The sequence below is a fragment of the Montipora foliosa genome, chromosome 12, assembly GCF_036669935.1.
Source record: "Montipora foliosa isolate CH-2021 chromosome 12, ASM3666993v2, whole genome shotgun sequence".
NCBI classification, from domain to species: domain Eukaryota; kingdom Metazoa; phylum Cnidaria; class Anthozoa; order Scleractinia; family Acroporidae; genus Montipora; species Montipora foliosa.
In genome coordinates this window covers 17,138,770-17,161,792 of record NC_090880.1, presented here as the reverse complement: position 1 = coordinate 17,161,792, position 23,023 = coordinate 17,138,770, and the positions used below count along the sequence as shown (strand labels likewise).

Genomic DNA, 23,023 nt, shown 5'->3' with positions numbered 1-23,023 from the left:
GGAGGAAGGGGGAAACGGGGATAGGTGTTCCAACAAATGTGACGAGTATTGTAGGTTGAAATTAAATTATATTAAATTTTAATTCAACCTGTAACATAGTTTTTGATACATTTTTGAGAGGGGCTTTATATTTATACTATGAAATTTCTGTTTTCGTGAAATCAGTCGGCAATTAGGAAATTAAAGAAAACTGCATACAAACTACAAAAGACTCCTTCCAAATCTGTTCCGAAGCTTCAGACTCAGGTCAGACTGGTACTATTGTAGAATCTGCCAAACAACTTGTCGTAATGACTTCTTGAATCGTTTTCTGTCTGAACGTTTCAACTTAGATATTCGTCTAGTGTGAAGACGGGCACGGAACGCATTATGCATCTGGACGAACTTTCCAGTTTAGTGCTTCTTGGAAGACAAACTAAAGTGGATGATTCTTCCAGACGCATTATGCGTCTTTTGCCTGCCTTTTCACTTACGCAGAAAAAAATATTTGCCCAAGTTCGTCGCAGAGAGATTATGCGTCTTTCACGGTTTGTCCCGTCTTTACACTACTATGGATAACATGAGAGAAGTATAATTCGTCTGGACGGATTATGCGGCGTCTCTAGCTGGTATAAAAACGGCCATTGCCTGATGTCCAAATTGGTGTCAGTGTGTCAACGACGGTGTACGTAGGGTCGGCTTATCAATGATGTAATTGTTGGATACTGAATTGTGTAGAATGGGGAAAAGCAAGAAATCAGAGAAAAAGAGGAGTCGTGACCGACGGTAAAGCGATATTAAGTTCACCTTGTTTTGTTTTTTGGAACTTTCCATTTTATGTTTCTAAACCTGAATGGTTTTTAAATTTTTTTTTTTGTACAGCTCACGTTCCAGGTTACCCAAAAGGAGGCGCGGGCGTTCAAAGCGGTCGACCGGCAGGTCAGCTGGTATCAAGCTAGCGCAAACCAAGCACTTTCTAATACCAATTTTTACCACGAAAGAACATGAATTTAGGATAAAGCCAGTGAGTAATACGGAGTTTCAACTTGACATTATTCTCTAAAACTGTAAAATACATACGTGAAGTAGTCTCTGCGCCAAAAAAGTCAATTTTGAAGTTCAAAAGTTTGAATAATATCATACTTCAAAACGCATGAAATGCAGTCTCGGAAAACCTAATTTTCAAAATTCCGCGGTGGAGCATGCCCGTGCAAGCCCCTTTGGTCCGTCTCGTTGGATCGCACACTCCCTCAAAAAAAAATGCCCGCCTACGGGCCTGAGTTACCTGTATGTATAGGCACATTAAAAAAAAAAAAAAACAGTAACTTGATGTCGGCTCTAGGAACTTAAAAAGTTCCGCAACCAACCAGGCTATGCTGTGCAGGCCAGGCTCTGAATTCAAATTTGTGAAAATAGCCACTGGCAAAGCACTGCTTTTGGAGACACATCATCCCCTTGAGAATTAAGTTTATAGTCGAATGTACAGAATTTATTTCGTTTTGCTGCAATGTCTTATAACCACGTTATGGTGTTATGGTGGTGTTTTCGGATAATGTTCTAAAAATTGGTGTCATTTATGAATAATCAAAAAGAACTTAAAAGTATAATGAATAATTGAAAGAAAAAACCCTAAGAATAATGAATAACCGAGGTCCAATTATTCAGCTTCCGCCCCCGAACGAGCACGTTCATAAGATTTTCCATTGGTTGTATACTCCACAAAATTACTTCACCACTGTATTTCCATAGCAACTTCCGTATTGCATTGTATAAACTCTATCGCATTTCATAACCTAATTTTTCGTCATTGAGCAATCAGAAACGCAATGTTCTGTTGACTGTATAATAATTCGAAAATGCAACTGTCATAGCGTAGTACATACATCTTTGACCATCTGTAGTATATACCTCTTTGACCATCTGTTATCCTAGGGTTACAGGGATGGTGCAGTGGTGAGAGCACTGGCCTGCCACCAATGTGGTCCGGGTTCGGTTCCCAGAATCAGCGTCATATGTGGGTTGAGTTTGTTGGTTCTCTACTTTGCACCGAGAGATTTTCTCCGGGTACTCCGGTTTTCCCTCTCCTCAAAAACCAACATTTGATTTGATTTGTTTTCATTGTTAATTTCAGTTTACAGTGTCCCCAATAGAGCTTTTGCACGGCAGCCATGTTGCATGGCAGGAACAATAGTTTCTTTTTGCTATGGGAACAAATGTTCTTTCTAATGCAAAACATTTTCATTTTTCCTGCCATGCAACATGGCTACCGTGCAAAACCTCTATCAGTGCTCCAGCGCACTTCTATGGAGAATGCTTTTTTCATAAATTGTTCCAAAACAATTTTTTGGAATAAGGTAATCACTCACTCCCACAGGCTACGATTACGTATTGTGTCGTTCATTTGTTTGGTTAACTTGAGAGAACTCTTTCTCGCAAATATCGTATTGTCATAAGCGTTCTCAAATTTGTTGTCATTCAGGCGTGTGGACATAGCTCATTGTGTGGTTTGTATATGTGCAATCAATTATGATGATCCTGTTCAGGTTATTAAATATTCTCATAGAAAAGAATGAGGACTTCAAGTGTGAGCGCAATCAATGGTATCGGTCCCGTTCAAGTTATTGAATATTCAAGAAATAATACTCGCGCCGTTGTTGTTTTTCTGATCACTCTACGGCAGTAACATCATGTGAAAAAAAAGAGGCAAAAACTTCAAATATAGCATCCAAACTCGTTTGGATGAAAGGTTGGGGTTAAGTTTTAGGGTTCGTTTGTTGGGATTAGGATTAGGGCAAGGACTTAGGCTGTGGAGGTCCACGGCGCAACAGCTCCACCCGCCGCAGAACTGCTATTTGCTATTTTACTCTCGTTATTCCCGAGGATGTGTGGTTGAAAGTCCCACTTATGTGTCTTTGCCGTTTTTTATTTGTAGTTCGGGGAATTTAGACATTCATTTAAGCGTGACCAGCACCAAGACATCTGCAGCAAGTCTTCTTGTGCCTCTAAATGACTAGAATGTGTTTTTTCCCTTCCTAGATTAAGAGCAGTTCTGGTGGAAGGTCCGGGTCTGAGTACCCTGCGAGCAGAGTCTCGTTCGATCTTCCTGGGTTTGGAATGCTTGCTTTAAGATTGGATGTTCCAAAGTCTTTGCCGAATATGTTTCTGTTGGGACATGCATATCGGCCAATTACGAGAGGAAAAGTGGATGTCCGTTCAGCACTTTACTGGTGCTTACAAGTTAGGCACAAGTTGTTGCTCACTTATAGCTCTGTTGATACTTAGTCACGCTTGAGTGAATAATAACATTTACGTATTTCTGCCCAAAGAGGGTATTGTTCATTCTGACCGTCGTACACAGGCGACATCCGGGGCAAATGAGGTGTTGTTAGGCCCGTTCCAATCGCCGCTCCATTCATGCGCCGAACCTAACTGATGAGTTAAGAGCGGCAGAAAAGCGGCGTTTGAATCAATTTGGTTCGGCAGGTTAGGTTTGGAGCGGCTAAAAACGTTAAGTTCGGCAGCGTCTGTCGCACCTTGCAACGTTGGAGCGGCGGCTGATTCACAAGGCGCTCTTGTCATGTGCCGAACCTAACGCATAAATTGTGATAATTTATAATCTTAATAGAATACACTCTGAAGTTTTACCTGTACCAAGGCCCCTTTACCATTGTATGGATTTCACTTTGGTTCGACCCAGGTACGGCGTATGAATCAGCCGTCGCTCCAAAGTCGCTCTCTAGTCAAACTTTATTGAGCTAGGTTCGGCACATAAGCGGAGCGGCGTTTGGATCGGGCCTTATTCTCTTTCTAACAGATGAGCAGAAAAGGCTTTTTGCGCGACTCCAGTTACCTTCATGATCCAGAACGGTGTCGTTTTAATGCCTGAAATGCTGGACCTGCATTTGTCCCCCAGAGCCACTTCAACCTTATCAAAGTATGCATCTGCTTGAAAAAATGGAGTGACATGCGGAATTGCAGAAAATTAATTCAGTTTTTAAAGGAAAGAGGAATACTACAATGCCGGTGCACTTTTGTTTTTTAATGAGGTGCAAATGAGATGTGTTGTCGTTCGACTGACCTATATCCAATATTCTCCGTGTAATTTAACGACATATCTAAAGAAATTCTGTTTGATCGTTTCACCATCAGAACTCACTATCTTATCCTTCAGAGAAAAGAGCATTTCCGATTATTTCAACATTACTCCTTCTGCATATAAAATTCGCATCAAGTCCGAGGACTTGTTTGACAGGCATGAACTGCATTGGTGCTTAGCTAGGCGAGAAAACTGCACTTCAGTCATCGCCATGTGCTCGCGTTCGCCACAACACCTTAAACGTGAGAATTAATTTACGTCCTTGGTTAGTAGAGAATATAAAAGAAAGGTGTCAAAATGCGAAATGCTGGTCACCGAAACATAATGTATTAAGGATATCAAAATACGTGCCTCTTGATTGCACAAACGTTGAAGGACTGTGGCATGAGGACAATTCCTACATCAGGTTGTAGAGTGGGAAGATCACAGCCTGGTGGATTCTCAAACTTGAAGCTGTGCAGCAAGCGTGCCAAGACCAAAAAGAGCTGCATTCGGGCAAGTGACTCTCCTAAGCAAACGCGACGCCCTCCCGAAAACGGTAATAAAATACCTGCTTTTGGTGTTTGGAAAAGGCCATTGTCGTCCAGGAATCTCTCAGGTTTAAACTCATTGGGATCATCCCAGATCTCTGGATTGTGATGAAGAGACCATAAGTTGACAAGCACTGTCGTGCCTTTTGGTATGTTATACCCCTGCAGAGTTGTATCCACTGTAGCCTTGTGTGGAACAGCTAAAGGGGCAAGAGACGAGAATCTATGGATTTCTGCAATCGTAGCCTCCAAATACGGTAGATTCTTTTTGTCAGTGAGGTCTGGAAGGCGACTATACCCGATGACGTCATCCAGCTCTTGATGCAGCTTATCTTGAACATGTGGGTAATGTATCAGGTATACGAGTGTCCAACACAATGTACTTGAAGTGCTTTCTAACCCACCCATAAAGACTTCAGAAAGAGAGAGGATGAGATGCTCGTCAGTGAGGAATCCTTTCACAGAATCGTCTTCGTTTTCAGCCTCCTTTTTTGCCTTTATCAAGAAGTCTGCCAAATCTCTTGGATGCTGTACCCTGTTAGCTTGAACGTGTTCCCTGTAAATCCTGCCAATTAGTTCATCTCTTTCCTCACGTCTCCTTTTTGCAGTCTGGATGGATTTGAACGGTAAGAAAGACAGGCATGGAAACACGTCCACCAAGCTCCCGGACGCAAGCATCTTCGCCACGCCAGTGATCATCTCAAGTATCCGTAAAAATTCGGGGTCATCCAGTTCATATCTAGAACCAAAAGCCATTGTACACATCACGTTCATGACAGCAGGCCGAATCTCTTTTGCGATATCATGAGGTTCCCCATTCCATGAACTCACTCTCTTTAAAAGCAGATCGAACTCGTCTTCGATTACCTTGCTTTCCTTTAAAATTTCATTCATGTATCTTTTCAGTGCAGACGCAGTGATTTTGCGATGAAGCCTCCATTGCGGAGAATAATCTGTCATGACGATTGCTTTGCCCTGTGAATAGACCTCTCCAGTGTAAACGTTTGGACGCCCTGCGAACTCGGACGATCTAGTGACAAGAACTTCTTTGATGGCTTCCTCACCGCTGACTATTACAACGAGTTGGCTTCCAAGGTATAAGCGAAAGACATGGCCATATTGTTTTTCCATCTTCATTAAGTCAATATGCGGTGAGTCGACGGCCACCTTTAGCAAGTTTCCGATAATCGGTAATGGAAAAGGCCCTGGGGGCAAAGAATTGGCCTTAAAATATCCATTGAAAGCCCATGCAACTAAAATGAAGGCCAAAGTAGCCCAGAGCAGCTCTTCAAACATGACTTTGTGTTCAAAGCTGATCCCAAATTGGGCAAACTATTGATGGGTTAAATTTTTGCATATTCAATTTCATGCCGCAAAAGGGTTTGTTGATAAGCTGTGATTGTAATGATCTAATGAAATTTAAGCATCTTTTCCGGCCGATGCAGTTGCTGATAAAGTTGAAAATTAATCGATTACAATAAAAATTACACACCGGCTACCTTGCGTAGAATTAGAAATCGATATAAGAAATTCCCGACGAACGTAATATGCCTTTCGCAAAAAAATAAAAGTTTATAATAAAATCCAGTGGACCGTTTTGTGTTTCATTGATGCCAGTCACTGTATCGGAACGGGTTAACATGTCATGACATGTTCACATTCATCGTTTTCCGTTGTGACGGATTTTAAGCACATTAACTTTCACGGCAAATGTTATTGACAACAGAGAAAAAACAAAAACGAGTCCGTGTGTTTATGAAAAGCTCTATAGCATTTATTATTATGGTAATGTTTGGCGTTCTTGAAAAAGAGTATTTGGCCGTTAATAAAACGGCTTTCGAGGACGACGGCGAAGGATCGCTCTAAAATCTGTAAAATCATCTGTGTGCTCTTACCAGCGCTGTTCTGCTCTTTGCGGACCCGCTCGCGCGAATACGGTGCGAAAATAAGAAAGTCAGCGTGATTTTTTTTCACAGTTGCATTTGTAGGGAAAAATTGTTTTGACGTAAATATCTGAGAACTAATAGAGATACCGTTGGACGTATGAAATTGTCAACCATAGTATTTGTCACATTTGGACAAGCGTAATCTGGTTTATAGAGGATGTAATATTAAAAGTGTGTATAACTTACATTAAGCTAGAATGGTACTTTATTCTACTGCAAGTATATTGCATTGGTCGGGAATCGAACTTTGTTCCTCTCCCTTGGCAGGCCCGAATTGCTAGACACTCCATGAAATTTTATTCCAAGGATATGAAATTGCTGCGAATATTGTCGTTTATGTGCAAGAATAAGGAAATTGGAAGCACAGGGTGATTTATTTGAGTTACTCTAAACATCGTCTGTTTACCTGTGAAAAATACTGACTATATAGTTTGTATAGTTGTGTTATGCACAGGCAAATATTCATGGTGAAAATGCAGAATAAATGACTCACTGACGGTTAAAATGTTCGTTAAATAGCTCTCAGGTACCCAGGTGTTTTTCTCAAATCAAATTAGATATTACAATGAACGCTGCATGACCAGAACGTGTGAATTATTTTACTGACCGCCTTAGTTAGTAGAAAATGTCAAACATAATGTGTCAAAATGTGAAATGTGCGTCACCAAAACATGGAAGGGTCTCAAAATATGTGCCTCTTGACCGCACAAACTTTAAAGGACTGTGGCATGAGGACAATTCCTACATCAGGCTGTAGAGTGGGAAGATCACAACTTGGCGGGTTCTCAAACTTGAAGCTGTGCAACAATCGTGCCAAGACAAAAAAGAGCTGCATTCGGGCAAATGACTCTCCCAAGCAAACGCGACGTCCTCCTGAAAACGGTAATAAAACACCCGCTTTTGGTGTCTGGAAAAGGCCATTGTCGTCCAGGAATCTCTCAGGTTTAAACTCATTGGGATCATCCCAGATCTCTGGATCGTGATGAAGAGACCATAAGTTGACAAGTACTGTCGTGCCCTTTGGTATGTGATAACCCTGTAGACTTGTGTCCACTGTCGCCTTATGTGGAACGGCCAAAGGGACCAGAGACGAGACCCTCAGGCTTTCTGCAATCGTAGCCTCCAAATACGGCAGGTTCTTCTTGTCAGCGAGGTCTGGAAGGCGACTGTTTCCGATAACCTCATCCAGTTCTTGGTGCACCCTGTCTTGAACACTTGGGTAATGTATCAGGTATAGAAGTATCCAACACAGGGTACTTGAAGTTGTTTCCAACCCAGCCATAAAGACTTCAGAAAGAGTGAAGATGAGATGCTCATCCGTGAGAAACCCTTTCACAGACTTGTCTTCGTCTTCAGCCTCCTTCTTTGCCTTTATCAAGGTGTCTGCCAAATCTCTTGGATGCTGCACCCTATTAGCTTGAACGTGTTCCCAGTAAATTCTTCCAATCAGTTCATCTCTTTCCTGACCGCTCCTCTTTAGTGCCTGGGTGGCTTTGAAAGGTAAAAACCACATCCAAGGAAACACATCCACCAGGCTACCGGACGCAAGCATCTTCGCTACAGCGGTGGTCATCTCAAGTATCCGTGAAAACTCGGGATCATCCAGCTCATATCTGGAACCAAAAGCCAAAGCGCAAATCACGTTCATGACAGCCAGCCGAATCTCTCTTGCGATATCATGGGGTCTGCCATTCCATAGACTCACTCTCGTCAAAAGCAGATCGAACTCATCTTCGATAACCTTACTTTCGTTCAGAACTTCTTTCATGTACGTTTTCAGTGCAGAGACAGTGATTTTGCGATGAAGTCTCCATTGCGGAGAATAATCTGTCATTGCGATAGCTTTGCCTTGCGAATAAACCTCTCCAGTGTAAACGTTTGGACGCCCAGCGAATTCGCCCGATCTAGTGACAAGAACTTCTTTGATGGCTTCCTCGCCGCTGACTATTACAACGAGTTGGCTTCCAAGATATAAGCGAAAGACATGGCCATATTGTTTTTCCATCTTCATTAAGTCAATATGCCGTGAATCGGTGGCCACCTTGAGCAAGTTTCCGATAATCGGTAAAGGAAAAGGACCTGGAGGCAAAGATTTCGCCTTAAGATATCCATTGAAAGCCATTGCAAGCAAAATGATGGCCAAAATAGCCCAGAGCACTTCTTCAACCATGACTGTGCTTCCAAAGCTGACCCCAAACTTTGCAAATCATCGGCCGTGGGTGAAATTTTTGCATATTCAAAAGGCTTTGTTGACAAGTGGAAGGCTGTAATTTGCAACAGCTCATGATTTATTCAAATTCAAGTATCTTATCTGGCCGATATTGTTGCTGATAAGTTCAAAAATTCATCGATTGCAGTCAAGTTTAAGAGGCAATTACCTTGCACACAATTAGAAATCCACGAGATTTCCGTAACGTGCCGCGCATTTCATGAAACATAAACATGCCACAAACTCTGAACTCTATTTAAATTCCGGTCGACGGACTTGGCTTTTATTGAGGTGAATTACTGTAATAATAATAACTTAAAAACTTATATAGCGCATGCTTCATGACAGAATGATCGCATGCACTTAACATCAATTAAAATACCAATAAAATATATCAGTTCATATAAGCTAAGAATATGTTCATAAATAGATTTGTAAGTTAACTTAAGATTAATTACATGAATTCAAAGTGCCAATAAAATTGTTAATTCCTGTAAACTAAAAATATGCTAATTTAAAATAATAAGTTTTAAGTTGACTCTTAAAATTGTTAATTGTGGTGGCTTTCCTAATGAAGGAAGGAAGTGAATTCCAAACGTGAGGGGCAGCCATACTAAAAGAACGGTCACCAAGTGTAGAATAAGACTTACGTAAAGGAAAATTTAAAAGTAATTCGTTGCCAGATCGCAAAGAGTAATTTGCACCGGTCTTAATGGAAATAAGATCACTTATGTAGGACGGCGCTAAGCCACTGATTGCCTTGTACGTTAAAAGTGCTGTTTTGAACCTGATTCTGTAGATTATGGGAAGCCAATGAAGTTTCATCAATAATGGGGTAATGTGACAGAATTTACTTTCCTCATAAACTAATCTGGCGGCCGAGGTTTGGAGCCTTTGAAGCTTGGATAACTGGTAGTCAGGTAGACCATACAATAAGCTATTGCAGTAATCGATTCTGCATGTGACAAAAGAGTGCACCAGTGTTGCGGCCGCTTCTTGCGTTAAATATTTTCTTATGCGTCTTACATTGTGTAACTGAAAGAATGATGCACTGCAAAGATTGGTCACATGTTGGGACATATCAAATGTAACATTGAACCAAGTACCCAGATTCCTAACAGATCTGGACTTGGTTATCAGATGATTTCCCACTCGTATGCTAGTTACATTGACTTTAGCTAATTGCTGACGAGTTCCGATCATAATAAAGTCAGTTTTATCGTCGTTCAACATAAGACTATTGTGCTGAGTCCATTTCTTGATGTCAGCAATGCAGGCCTCCATGGCACTCACAGAAGCATCTTGACACAAAGAGTTGCTCGGGCTGAATGAAAGGTATAGCTGAGATAATGAAAGGTATAGCTGTATAGGAGCAGGTTAATTAATAGGTTCAGAAAGAGACTTTGATCGCTAAAAAAGGCTTGAAAACGAGGGGTTTTCAGTATGAGGTAGGATTAAAGGGGACATGTTACGAGGTTTAGCCAAAACTGGCAACCAAATGACGCAAAACCTAAACCTGAATAATTACTTAAGACAAAGAAGGAAGCTTTGCGAATTCAAAAAAGGCAGTGATGGGTATCCCCTAACAGTTTTTCAAAGTTAATCGCTGTTGTTGTAACTTGCTGTATGCTCGATAGGGCACCTTTGTCACTAATCTTTGAGTTGTGTTGTTTAAAAATAACTTCTGAGTTAATTAACGTTAGGTTGCATAGTGGGTAGGTACGGGCGACTATTTGGTACACATACACAAAGCAACACAAAATCAACACAGCCCAGTTCTCTTTAGTAGTAGGTGGTGTTTATATGATACTAACGCGAATTTCGCGCAGGCGGTTCGTTCTCACGGATCAGCTATTAACATTATACCACCACAAAATGTCAAAGCTGAATGAGTCATACCGGCGCGAATTCACCCTGGTTTTTGCACTGGAGTGAGAATCAATTTCATTTTGGTACGAAATCCTGCAACAGTTTCGTTTCGGTGTGAAATTAACCTCTTGGTGGACTAGAACGGGTAGCGCATGCGCCATGTTTGTTTTCCTCTCTCTTATGTATTGTATTTAAACAACGTCAAGTGTGCCTTAAATACGATATGAAATCACGTAGGCATTATGTAAACACGATAGAAAATCAATAAGTATCCCAGTATGCAACTCCCGCTAAGGCGCGTTTTCTCAAGTAAACAGCCCCTTGGCAATTCGACCTCCGTAACACCTGTCGAATGCTCTTACCATTGAGCCTAGGACTCACTGGAGATGTCGGCCTTTTTTTTCTGTTGTTATGTTTTGTTTGTTTGTTTGTTTGTTTTTTTTGTCTTTTTAACTGGGTCCAGTCAGACATGAGTTGAATTTCCCTGTTTTTTATTTTCAGTGTCGGAAAAATGGAAAAGTTGCACAATAGGTCTTTCCTGTCATTCCCCTGCAAAGTATTGTCTTTGTGGGTAGTCTCTTCTGCGCGTACTTTTGGTAGGTCTCAGGAGTTAGCAGAAATGTGTAGATTTTGTACTGTGTACACAGTAGAATATTTAATTAACCTGCAATGGCGTCGAAGTCATTGAAACGCGAATGGCGTTTTAGTGGATCTTTAAACAAACTATACCCTTATGGAGCTCACGAATGGAACGTCAATTGGATAAACAAGACAGGGGCTGAATAAAGTAATATCTGGAATCTTGAAAGCCACGAGTAATGAACTTCGATAACAGTTACATCTTTCGCCCGTCGAACCGTATCAAAGTGTGCTGTATTTCTAATGTTTTACTAAATGTGATGTTATGTACCACACTGAAATCAAATGGAAAATTCTCTGGTAACTTTTTCTGGTTGAATATCAAAGAACGAGTCGAACACCGTGAGTGGATCTGTGATCTCTGTTATCTGGTTATTTACATTTATTTGTACTCAACTCTGCACAGTCTCCAGGTAAGAAACCATTGGAAATGAATAAATAATTGTTGTTAGTCAAGAATTATTTGAAACAAAGTTTGGTGTCCTTTGTTGCTTCATTTTTCAAGGAAAGGGTTCTTCAGTAAAGGGTTTGATCCTGAACAGTGGTGGGAATTTATTTAATTGTATATGGTTTTTGACACGGAGTGTCACGGCTTGTTTGCACGCACGCAATAAAATGGGAGTTTTTCTCTTCCATCTAATAGCAAATATGTTGTTTGTTTCAATAAAGGTTTTGGGTGTTAAAGGTTTTTGTAAGATTTTTCTGTCTTTGTTTGATTGATGGTCTTCCAAATGATTAGAACTTAACTAATATTAATTTGCATATGTGGGTTGATATTTCATATCAGCTGTTCACGATATGCGAGTTGTTTTCATAAAGATGACAAAAATAATTCGAAATATGACAAACAGAGTGAACCGAATCAACATATTTTATCTTTTGTCACGCCCTTACCATTACCAATTGGGATGGAAAGCCAAAGCTTTTTCTTTGAGATCCATTTCCGTTGCTTTTGTGTTCTTCACGTATCTATCTATCTATCTATCTATCTATCTATCTATCTATCTATCTATCTATCTTTATAAAATAATTAGGATAGTATGCGCACTCTCATTGGTCAATAGCTGTGTTTAGAAACAAGGCTGTGACATCACACGAATTTTGATTGGTTATGTGTTGTCATACGCGCGTTTTGATTGACTGGTAGGAAATATGAGCGTGTATCAAGAAAATCTGTTTCAATCTAGAAGTAAACAAACAGCATTTTTCCTTCGTTTGTCCGTTTCTTTGAGAATTTTTTTTTAAAGCAATAAAGGACTTTTTTCCGTGTTTCCATAGCCTCATCTAAACACTCGGGGAGCTGGGAAAGTTCTCGACAGTTGTGCAAGCCCTCGACTGCAAACCCAAGACAGATCTTGGGTCCATTTTTGATTCCGAGAGAACTGCAGAGTGCTTTAAAAATCATTTTGCCAACGTTGGTCCTAGACTTCCCTTAGAAATTCCTACTATGGGTAACACTATGGATCCATTGGATATTCTGAGAGGGATGAACTCCAAATTTTTTCTCAAAACGGTCAAATCCTCGGATATTTTAATGCAAATTACAGGAGTAAATATCTAACAAATTGCTAAAGCTTGCGGCTCCTGCAATTTCTCAGACCTTGGCTGACTTTTTCAATTTCTCTATGGAGTCGAATACTTTTCCCACTGATTGGAAACTTGCTACGATTTTCCCTTTATTTAAGAGTGGTGAACGAAGTGATCCAAGCAACTACAGACCGATATCAGTACTTCCAACCATAGCTCGTGTTTTTGAAAGACTTGTGTATGAACAAATGTACGCATATTTTATGGACAATAAGCTCATTGAGCCTCGTCAATCTTGGTTTAGATCACTACTTCATTCAACGGTGACTGGTCTCCTCGACATGAATAATCATTGATGTTTCAACATAGATATATAGAGGAATGGTTAGCGTTGTCATATTCCTCGATTTAAAGAAGGCCTTTGACACTGTTGACTATGATATCTTATCAAAAATGTTGAAGCATTGTGGAGTTCAAGGTCTGATCTTAGCTTGGTTTAAATCTTATTTAACGGGTAGGCAGCAGTTTTGTGTAGCAAACCGTGCGTCATCTGGCAAAAGTGTCATATCTTGTGGGGTTCCGAATAGGTCTATACTGGGTCCACTGCCTTTTCTTATTTATATGAACGATTTGCCAAAGTGTTTAGATTTCAGTATTGGGAAGTCTTTTGCTGATGACACCAACCTCACGTTTTCTGCCATAAATTTGCCTGAACTTGAAGACGAAATGAACAATGATCTCGGTAAAATATTTGCCTTGCTCTGCTACAATAAGCTTTCATTGAATATGTTGAAGACTGAGTTTATGGTGATTGGTTCACGGCAGAGAATTGCAAGATTAATAGGTGACATATCATTATCCATTAACAGAGTAGCTTTACACAGAGTTAGGACTACTAAATGTCTAGGTTTAAATATTTATGAATTCCTGACTAGGAACAGCCACAGTTCAAAGTATACTAAGGTTACCTGTAATGTACAAGTTATTAGAAGGGTTAAGCCATTTCTTTCTTTAGGAAAAATCCTGTAACATTATATAAGATTTATTATTATTATTATTATTATTATTATTATTATTATTATTATTATTATTATTATTATTATTATTATTATTATTATTATTATTATTAAAATAAAATAAGCAAATGAGCTTTCGAGCAAGAATAATGAACCCTACGCCAGCATTATTTCCTGGCTACGAATACAGCTCTCATTTGCTATATTTTTGTGTACAGTTCTTAAAAGAACTGTACACAGATGCGTCAGAGGCTCTAGATATCCTTCGAAATCACGTGAGGTCTCAGAAGACTTCACTCTTGCTGTAGCTGGTCTACAGTTTTACTCATAAGTTTAGGCTTAGATTTTTCATTACGTTTAGAGATGCTTAATTGTTTTTTTCCCATTTTTAAATTATTCACATATCGTAAATAGTTTTCTATCGTGAAGATATAATTTAGTTTTCAAAATTTTTAACTAATTTCGATATATAGTTTAAAATTGTAAATATTTAGTAATTGTTTTGATAGATGAAATAAAGTTGTTATTATTTATTATTATTATTATTATTATTATTATTATTATTCACTATTTCAGAAAATAAATAATGGACATAACAATTAAAAGAAAGAAGGAGACAGACTAATTATACTTGAGTGAGAAAAAGTGGAAAAGTGCGTAGTGGCAAATGCTTTCGAGATGGCCACTAAAAGGAAAGGAAAGGAAAGGAACTTTATTAAAGTGTCTCGTCGTTCGAGCTTGGGCGCTAATTGGGGACACTGTAAACTGAAATTAACAATGAAAGTAAATCAAGTCAAATGTTGGTTTTTGAGGAGAGGGGAAACCGGAGTACCCGGAGGAAACCTCTCGGTGCAGAGTTCTAAGAGAACCAACAAACTCAACCCACATATGACGCCGAGTCTGGGAATCGAACCCGGATCACATTGGTGGGAGGCGAGTGCTCTCACCACTGCGCCACCCCTGCACCCCACTAATATTGAATACATTGTGAAGAGTGTGAATTTCGAGTAGTTTCTCTTTGGGAAGCAACGGTATGGACCGATTACATTTGTTTTGTTTTCTTTTTACAGTTGAAGTCGACTTTGGCTTGCAGTTCCCCAATTGATCAAACCATATGAAATATAAGGGTAGATGAGGTAATAATAGAGTTGCCTAAGAGTACTTATACAGACATAATAGTGAAGTTTGTTAAGCATGCCCAGATTCGTTGCTAATCGATTATTAACATGCTGTATTTGGGTATCCCATTTTAAAGTATCATCGATAGAAATTCCTAAATACTTTTAAATATCACTTCTCTGTTGAATATCACAAGCTGTTACGTTAATAGATACCTTTTTCCGAATTGATGCAATAATCATAAAACTGGTCTCTTTAAAGTTGATAGATAGCTTATTCACAGTACAGTACCTTACAACATTCACAAGTTCTTCATTTATAGTTGATTCCAAGTCTTTAATATTTTAAGAGGAATAGACAGGCATTTGTAAACGCAAAAATTCTAAACTTAAGTTTACATGATGAGTAAGGTAGGTCGTTTGTATATAATAGGAAGAGTAACGGTCCAAGAGTTGAACCTTGAGGGGCCCCACGTGTAAAAGGTTTCAAAGAGGATTCAACATTACCAATTTTTACATATTGTTTATGTCCGCTAACATAACTAGAAAACCATGTGAATGGGGTACACCATATTTGAACATTTTAGATAAAAGGATTTGGTGGTTAATAGTGTCAAAGGCCTTGGAGAAAACTAAGAAAATACCACATGTTAGCATGTTGTGATTAAGAGCAGTTTTAAAAGGTCTATACTTCCGTTAATTGCATGCTCGGTGGAGTGACCCTTTCTAAAGCCAAATTGAAATTCGAATAAGATACTTTGTTTTTCAAGAAAGGAAGCCAATTTATCATACACTAATTTTTCTAAAACTTAGCTAAAAGAAGAGATAACAGCTATCGGCCTGTAATTCCCAGGTTCACAAACACTTTCATTTTTATAAACTGGGGTTATTCTTGACATATATTTTTGAATATATCTGGGACAATTCCTGTCTCGATGGATTCGTTGTAAATTTTCATAAATTTTAATAAATTTATTAGGTATATTTATATGAGATTTATTTTCGTCCAGACTTGCAAATAGATTAAAAAGCTGAAGCTCAGACAATGGAGACATAACAAAAGAAGAAGAGGGTGGGAGTAAAATATATACTGAGGAGGACTTATAGTTGGATCATCATTTAATTTATTAGCAAGATTAGGGCCTACATTTACAAAATATGTGTTTAATTGCTCGGCAATATCAAGCGATTTTGTGTAGGTCTTATTGCCATGTACAATCCTAGTAGGATGCAACTGGTCTTTAGTTTTCCTCTGAATAACTTTATCTATAAGCGTCCAAGTATATTTTAAATTCCCCTTATGTCTAGCAAATTGAGATTTTAAATGAAATATTCTTTTTTACTCTCACTAATAAGATGTGACAAAGTGTTGGAGTATTTTTTGTATGCAGTAATTACTTGAAGCTTATTTTAGTTATTGCTGTATAGTCTGGGATGGGATAGGCGATACTTTATCTTCGAACCTTAAAAAACTTCAAATCGGGCAGCACGAATCCTCAATAGTGCTTTGCACTCAAAACCCTCTGCTGAAATTCGTAGTGAGCTTGGTTGGATATCGCTCGCTGAGATGAGACACCAACACAAAGCCATAATGATGTTTAAAATGGATAATGGATTGTGCCCTTCCTATCTCTCGGATATGTTTACCTTTCATAAGACTCCAAGTGATTATATATAGCCTTCCGTGATCTTCTAACACTGATCTTGTACTACCCACAACTAGAACAAATTAATCAGTACAAAACAGTTTTGCATGTATGGAATGCTCTTTCGTGTAGTTTAAAGCAGGAGACTTCCTTAGATCGTTTAAGCCTAAACTTAAGTCAGGCGGGTCTAAAACACAATTCACATTCCACAGGTCACTCGTTGCAGGTCATTGTTTTACATTTTGGAAAGTAACCAAAGCCCTTAATTTGGCTAACCCTAGGCCTAAGGTTGGTTTTTACGCCTGGGGTTAGACAAACTAAAGGTTTTGGGTTACTTTCAGAAAGGTAAAGCAATGACCTGCAACGGGTGACCTGTGGAATGTGACCTATGTTTTAGACTCGCAGAAGTCGTTTACTATCTGCATTGGCAACGCTTAACTTAATTGATAATCTTTGAGGGTTTGTTCTTAATTTTCTACACATCTACATCTATATGTTGCAGCACTCGGCAAAGTCCCTTTTTGACTTGTGGCTGTTTCTGCTTAGTTGGCCTCATACACCACTAGCCTTTTTGGAGACATCACCGCCAAGCCGGCCACTTTTGCTGGAGAGAACAGGACAGCCACAAAACCGGGGACTTTATCCCCTACTCTTCTCGAATAGTGTTTGGGTTCTTTAACGTCCCACAGGGAACTTATGAACATAAAATAAATTTGTGAGACGGGGCCTACTGACCGGGGACGGAATACTGACGGGGGACGGCCTACTGATTTGTGAGACGGGGCCTACTGTTTATAGGCTAACCATTTGCAGATGAAATTACAAAGGCAGCACTTTCTCCTCAGTTATTTTAAGATCCTACGTGTTGATCCGGCCGGGGTTCGAACCCGCGACCTCCCCCATGACAGCCCGATACTCAACCAACTGAGCCACCGGTGCGCGGTGGCGCGATAATTTTACATTATTATTGTAATTTGTATTGTAATGCACGGTTTCTAGGTAGAACAGGTTACTTTTTTAAAGTATTTCGGATAGAACTACCATGTATAAATAAAGTTCTCATCCATCCATCGATCCGGACAACCCAATCCGTTTTTTGTAAGTCCCAATCTCACAATGGGCCACAGTTCCTCTCTTTTGCGCATGAGTAAGTGTCATGCGCAGACATAAGATCCGAGGATCTGGTGACGAGAATGGGTCGGTCCCAGTGTTTCCTGTTCCAAGTATCAATATGGCGACCAAAAAGTGCAAGCTCATGTCTATCGAGTAATTATATTTTAGTTCTTTAATAGTAAGGCCCTGTCAAGACTATCAAGGGTACGGTTTCATGCTATGTCTCTTCTGAACTACATGAAGGTGAGGTCACATGGAAAACAAGTCAGAATTGTCATGTACAGATCACTATATCTAATTATGTGGGATGTTTTAATCAAAAACCTTCAACAAAGTGCGGGAATATTGCAGAAAGTCCCTTTGACTTACGACTGTTTTTGATAACGTGGCATCATACACATAAGCCTTTTTGAGACATCACTGCAAAGCCCGCTTCATGCTGCAAGATCACGGTTGTTCAATTGAATTTCAACAATTTCAATTTGCTTTAATTGAAAAATCGATTTCTTTTCCGGGAAATTAATTTAGTTTTTAAAGGAAAGAGCGAGGTATGATACAATGTGCTCTTTTGGTTTTAATGAGGTGCAAATGAGATGCAAGATGGTTTTGCCAAGTGCTGCAGCTGGGTTCATGAAAGCTGCATAATCATGTGAGCCAGTCTTGGAACCCCACTCGGACTACGACATTATTTTGATAGATAGACATCATCTTTATTGTTGACACCTTATCTGCATGAGTTGAAGTAATTGGGAGATTAAACACAAGAGGGTAGCCATACTTAGAAAACATTGAAGGATTTCTGTCCCTTAGAGTCCTCATGTTTCCATATCCCTTAGTCCCCATATTTCTGCATACCCGAGTCCCCATGCCATTTTTTGACACAGCCATTCTTGTTCTAATTTTTTCTACTGGTGAAGCCGTGTTTTATGCAAGATTTTCTAATCAGTATTAACCCATTGACATCCAAACCGGCCGAAACCGGCCAGACTTAGTATTTTACTCTGTCTAACGCCAGACGATTTTACTCGTCAATGGGGAACCCCTGGGAGTCAATGGGTTAATTTTAGTTGTGGCTCTGAGCTTTCTAGAAGACTGATCTATGTGTATGTCTGTCTACACTGTATGTGGTGGATGAGAACATTTTCATCCAAATCATTTTATTTTAAGGGTTCATTTTACTAAATGTAGTCATTTGACATTAGGATCAGCTCAATCTGCTGGTGATTGTGAAATAGGCATTTTCGATTGGAATGTGAAGCAAGTATGCTCATTGGCTAAGCAGATGGTGTAAAGAGGCCCTATAGGCGGCAGTACATGTAAATCTTCAGTAACTGGCTTTTACGGAGACCCCTGCTTAATTAAAAATTTCTATAAAGCTATAGCTTTTGACTAGGTGCGTCAACACGTAACTGTAGACTCTGTGAGTAAGAGGATGATTTGTGGACTTTTACTTGAACTGCATCACACAGTAATACCATCTACCGGTTGTCAATACATTAATGGCCAAAGTAATGGGCAGAAACACATTTATCTTACAAGCTTTAAATTATTTATTCATTTGATTATACTTTAATTTCAGATTGCAGTTAATGAATTTAATTTTAGTCCTTTTTTAACCTGAAATGGTAACTGAATACATTAACGTTTTTACCTCTTGGAGCTTTTTTGCACAGTCTGGGTATCTTCAAATTTATATGTTCCATATGGATGATGGAATTTCTATGGGCTTAATTTAAGGAATAGAATTATCACATGCAGGGATCCACATTCATTTTTTATCAAAGTCGTCAGCCAGGCTAGTACGTCTTATGCTATACTTGCCTGGACAAATGTTGGGTTTCCTGGGCAAAAATGCAGAAGAAAATGGTCAATAAAATTACTTGTAACTTGAGCATTTCGCATTTTATCTTACACTCTTGTCAGAAATTACGAATTTTCACGCTGGAGTATTTTGTTTTTTGCATCGTGGGAACCCAATTTACAGTGGTCTATATCTGCTATGTACAAGTTTGAATGTAGCTTTCAAAGTTCCGATGCTTGTGTCTAGTGTCTTCCTTGAAATGCTACATGTACCACGATTTTGTGTCTTTCCTGTTCAAAATCAACAGGTTCTGCTCCACTTGTTTTCCTTTTTGCTGGAGGTGGTGAAACACCTTGTAACAACGCCACATTATCAGCTAAGACCACGGGTCACCCTTTGCTGTTTGCTAATTAAAACAACTTGATCGAACGACTTGCTAACAACCATGCCAGCGGTTAGATACATGAAAATTGAGCCTGTAATCATTTCATGGAAAATACAGCAGGGTCGAATATGTTGTTTCAATGCTGAGGAAAGCTGGGTGTTTATTCCTTATTTTCTGGAAGTTTCCATCGAAGTATTGAAAAGCGATCAGAATGCAAAGTACATTCTGTATTAATTATAACATTTGATGGCACTCGTCAAAAGACATTTATTAAAACTTCACTCGTCCAACAGACGACCTTTAGATACTCATCCAGACAGATTTTTAGTCATCAGGGAGGACTGGACGACTGCGAATGTTTAGACTGAATGTTTAGACGACTGACATGTTTAGACTGTCACATCGAGTCACTGTTGGTTCTCCATGTTCAAGTGAAGACCAATAACTTATATTAAAGAGAGTTGCATGGAAGAACTTTTTTCAACTTTTCTTCATAAAACAACTAATGATCTTCAAATGAGAATTTCTTGCTTAAACTCCTTTTTCAGTCTTTATCTGACTCATAAGTTGTTTTAGGTCTATTCAAAACCACTCTATTTAATATTTAGTTTCAGTACTTTCTGTATGTATAAGGTGTACATATGTTGCAGTTAACATGATTATTTTTCTTTGGTTTATAAATAATTATTTTTCTGTTCCATTTTTAATTCTTCGTTTCATATTCATTATCATACTGTAATCTCAAAACAAAGGAAAATCAAAATTGAACTGATTAAAAAAAATTAAATAAGAAAATTGAAGCGCAACATATTCTGGTAGGTACCTAATGCCTTACCGAGGAAGAACAGGATGGTGAGGCCTTCTAATAATAATGATAATAATAAGAACAGGATGGTGAGGCCTTATAATAATAATAATAATAATAATAATAATAATAATAATAATAATAGGTCATACTAAGCTGTACCACCAGAGCAAGACGAAGACGCTGACCACCTCGGATACCACGTGTCGTATGTGTGGAAAAGGGTCTGAATCTATGGCCCACGTGATTAGCGGATGTGGTACCTTGGCACAGACTAAGTACATGCAGAGACACAATGCAGCCTTGAAAATCCTTTTCTTCGAGTTCCTGAAAAACTTAGATCTTATCCAGTGTATCCCCCCTTGGTACTCTCCAGTCTCACCTAAACCCGAGTACAAGAATGACCGAGCGTGCGCGTACTGGGATGTCCCAGTATTTGCTGAAAATACGGAAGTCAGGGCTAACAGAATTGATGCGAGAATTGTGGACAGAAAGGAGAAGAAGGTGATCCTTATTGAGATGAGCTGCCCTTGGGTTTCCAACAGAGAACAGAAGGAACAGGAGAAAACTGACAAGTATGCGCCGTTGAGATGGGAGATGCGCCAACAGTTCCCCGGCCACACTATCACACAGTTTAATGTGATAGTTGATGTACTAGGAGGCTACTCTATGGAGACGGCGGAGAAAGTTAGGAAGTTTTTAGGTTTGGATAGAGGGAACCAGGTTTTCTTTAATATGCAGAAGGCAGTTTTATCGTACACCCTAAACATAGCAAGGTCATTCAAGGTTTCGACGAGTTATTAAGGAATATAAACTCTTGTTCCTTTCTCAAATGTTGGTTCGTTAGTTATTACCAATTGGTTTGTAAATAGGTTTAACAGTAGGGATTGTTACACAATAGTGCCTTTTCCTACTTATATTTGTAAGCATACTTACGTACTACATACTGCATAATAATACCGGTAATAATAATAGTCATTGTTTGAGCTTTGAGGACCTTGTGGACTCAATTGCAACTTACCTGTAATTCTCAACCAAAAAATACACATTATATTTTTATGACTCAGTCTGTTTGTAAGTAAACATTTGGTTATGTGCATATAAGTTATTATTATTAGTATAAATAATAAAGAGTTGTTTGTTAAAAGGTTATTTAATTTGTAATTTCTTTTGAAGGTTAGATCATCCCTGAATACACCATTAGCATGCTATAGCTTGCTGATCAAGCTTGAAGGGCTAAATGTTACAGTTCTTGACAATTTTTGCCAGCTTGTGATTGGTGCGTGCAAAAAGAAGAATCTGGAAATAACAAAAAGGTATGTTACCATGACATGCACAAAAACAAAAGATTTATATAGATGAGTAATATTAAAAAAGAAAAGAAAGAAGAGATTGTATATAAATGCCAGAGGTTGGTTTATTTAAGTACCTCTCACCTCAATTATTGTTCTCAAAATTATATTCTGTACTTTTTAGAACCTTTTGATTGAGAATTCACTTTTTTATTCCCTTTGAAAGACAGGAAAAAGTGTCTTACTTTGATCGATGACCAAGCCATGAAAGGGAATGGCCTTGATACCGGTTTGAAATCACAAGTTACTTTGCATTGCTGTTTTCAAAGAACTATACAATGCAAAGCAGTCTGCGACATCAACCCGATATCAAACTCACTCTCCGTCATTGCTTGGTTATGAGGGAACGATTTAATTTTGGCATACACTGTACAAGGAAACAAGCCAGGCCTCATTACTATATCGTCTATGTACATGTAATTCTTACTCTGTTTTAAGTGTTATTCTGGCCTTGTTTTTTAATCCATGACCTGAGCCCCACAAAGCCTGAGGCTCTACCAACAAAAAAGACTCAGCTGAATTCTTCACAGTGACAGTGGGTCATGGTTAGAATAAGAACTACAAAGAACCATGGCTGTTTGAAAGCCTGAGCCTTACAGTTTCGTTTATTTTTTCTGTTTGTCAGTTTCTTTTGATTATTTAACAATAATATTATTCCATGAGTGTGCATTGGGGATGAGATGGTAAATAGACAACGAGGTGCGTATAGTACCAAGGTGGCCATATTACCAGTCTCTTATCCACAAGCATGAATGGAATAAATTTTGTATTAAATTTTCATTAAATTATGAATGCTTGGCAATACTTTACGCAAATGGTCTCCATATTACATGTAGGTTAAACGATATGTGAGCTCATAAACGAGATCAAGTGTCAATATTTAAGTTGTGAATTTCACAAAAGAAACATTTTCCTTGGTGTTAATTTTCAGACTAAACCTGACTCCAACAGATTTCAAAGACAATCAGATGCTGGCTCGCCCATTAGACAGC

At 38.9% G+C, this 23,023-nt stretch overlaps 3 protein-coding genes across 5 annotated transcripts in view; 1 reads left to right on the top strand and 2 right to left on the bottom strand.

The window, feature by feature from the left end:
* Window positions 1-3,977: 3,977 nt before the first annotated feature.
* Window positions 3,978-6,206, bottom strand: LOC137979306 (steroid 17-alpha-hydroxylase/17,20 lyase-like). The gene has a single exon (XM_068826543.1). It carries the CDS (start codon window positions 5,899-5,901, stop codon window positions 4,414-4,416), a length of 1,488 nt encoding a protein of 495 aa, XP_068682644.1. The 5' UTR covers window positions 5,902-6,206; the 3' UTR covers window positions 3,978-4,413.
* A 149-nt stretch (window positions 6,207-6,355) lies between these two features.
* Window positions 6,356-8,791, bottom strand: LOC137979307 (steroid 17-alpha-hydroxylase/17,20 lyase-like). The gene has a single exon (XM_068826544.1). It carries the CDS (start codon window positions 8,719-8,721, stop codon window positions 7,234-7,236), a length of 1,488 nt encoding a protein of 495 aa, XP_068682645.1. The 5' UTR covers window positions 8,722-8,791; the 3' UTR covers window positions 6,356-7,233.
* A 9,004-nt stretch (window positions 8,792-17,795) lies between these two features.
* Window positions 17,796-23,023, top strand: part of LOC137978399 (uncharacterized) — an 11,765-nt gene continuing 6,537 nt past the window's right edge. For all 3 annotated transcript variants that reach the window (XR_011118154.1, XM_068825295.1, XM_068825294.1), the window contains exons 1-3: window positions 17,796-17,931; window positions 21,856-21,995; window positions 22,963-23,023. The exon at window positions 22,963-23,023 is cut by the window's right edge and continues 62 nt beyond it. Coding sequence is in view for 2 of the 3 variants with exons in the window: in XM_068825295.1 (XP_068681396.1) it covers window positions 17,908-17,931; window positions 21,856-21,995; window positions 22,963-23,023 (225 nt within the window). In the remaining variant the exon portion in view is untranslated. The remainder of the gene's footprint in view (window positions 17,932-21,855; window positions 21,996-22,962) is intronic.